This window comes from Nanorana parkeri, unplaced genomic scaffold (genome assembly GCF_000935625.1).
Source record: "Nanorana parkeri isolate BGI_ZX_2015 unplaced genomic scaffold, ASM93562v1 scaffold6670, whole genome shotgun sequence".
In the NCBI taxonomy this organism is placed as follows: domain Eukaryota; kingdom Metazoa; phylum Chordata; class Amphibia; order Anura; family Dicroglossidae; genus Nanorana; species Nanorana parkeri.
Window position 1 is genome coordinate 1,509 of NW_017312915.1, and position 760 is coordinate 2,268.

General features: G+C 67.6%; 1 protein-coding gene across 1 annotated transcript in view; it reads left to right on the forward strand.

The window, feature by feature from the left end:
• ZNF319 (zinc finger protein 319) overlaps positions 1-757 on the forward strand; it is a gene marked incomplete at its 3' end in the record, with an annotated part of 2,174 nt that extends 1,417 nt beyond the window's left edge. The window contains exon 2 of the mRNA XM_018575966.1: positions 1-757. This exon is cut by the window's left edge and continues 45 nt beyond it. Within this exon, the coding sequence (XP_018431468.1) occupies positions 1-757 (757 nt within the window).
• Positions 758-760: the final 3 nt, after the last annotated feature.

A 760-nucleotide genomic window follows, 5' to 3' on the forward strand; every position in this document is an offset into this window, starting at 1 on the left:
CAGCTGCACGCTGTGCCACAAGCCCTTCAAGCACCTCTCCGAACTCTCCCGCCACGAGCGCGTCCACACGGGCGAGAAGCCGTACAAGTGCGCGCTGTGCGACAAGAGCTTCAGCCAGTCCTCGCACCTGGTGCACCACAAGCGCACGCACAGCTCCGAGCGCCCCTACAAGTGCACCGTGTGCGAGAAGAGCTTCAAGCACCGCTCGCACCTCCTGCGCCACATGTACGCCCACGCCGGCGAGCAGCTCTTCCAGTGCCAGACGTGCCAGCTGCGCTTCAAGGAGTCGTCGCAGCTGCTGCAGCACCCGTGCACGCCGGCCGGGGAGCGCCCCTTCCGCTGCGCCGCCTGCCAGAAGACCTTCCGCCGGCCCTCCGACCTGAGGCAGCACGAGCGCACGCACAGCGAGGAGCGCCCCTACCACTGCGACCTGTGCCAGATGAGCTTCAAGCAGCAGTACGCGCTCATGAGACACCGGCGCACCCACAAGAGCGACGACCCCGACTGCACGCTGTGCGACAAGGCGTACGCCCAGCACGGCGCCGAGAGCGTCTTCAAGTGCAACGCCTGCCAGCGCGGCTTCGGCCAGTCGCAGGAGCTGCTGCGGCACAAGTGCGGCCCGGAGCGCCCCTTCCAGTGCAGCGTCTGCCACAAGGCTTACAAACGCTCCGCCGCCCTGCAGAAGCACCAGGCGGCGCACTGCTCGGAGAAACCCCTGCGCTGCACGGCATGCGAACGCCGCTTCTTCTCCTCCTCGGAG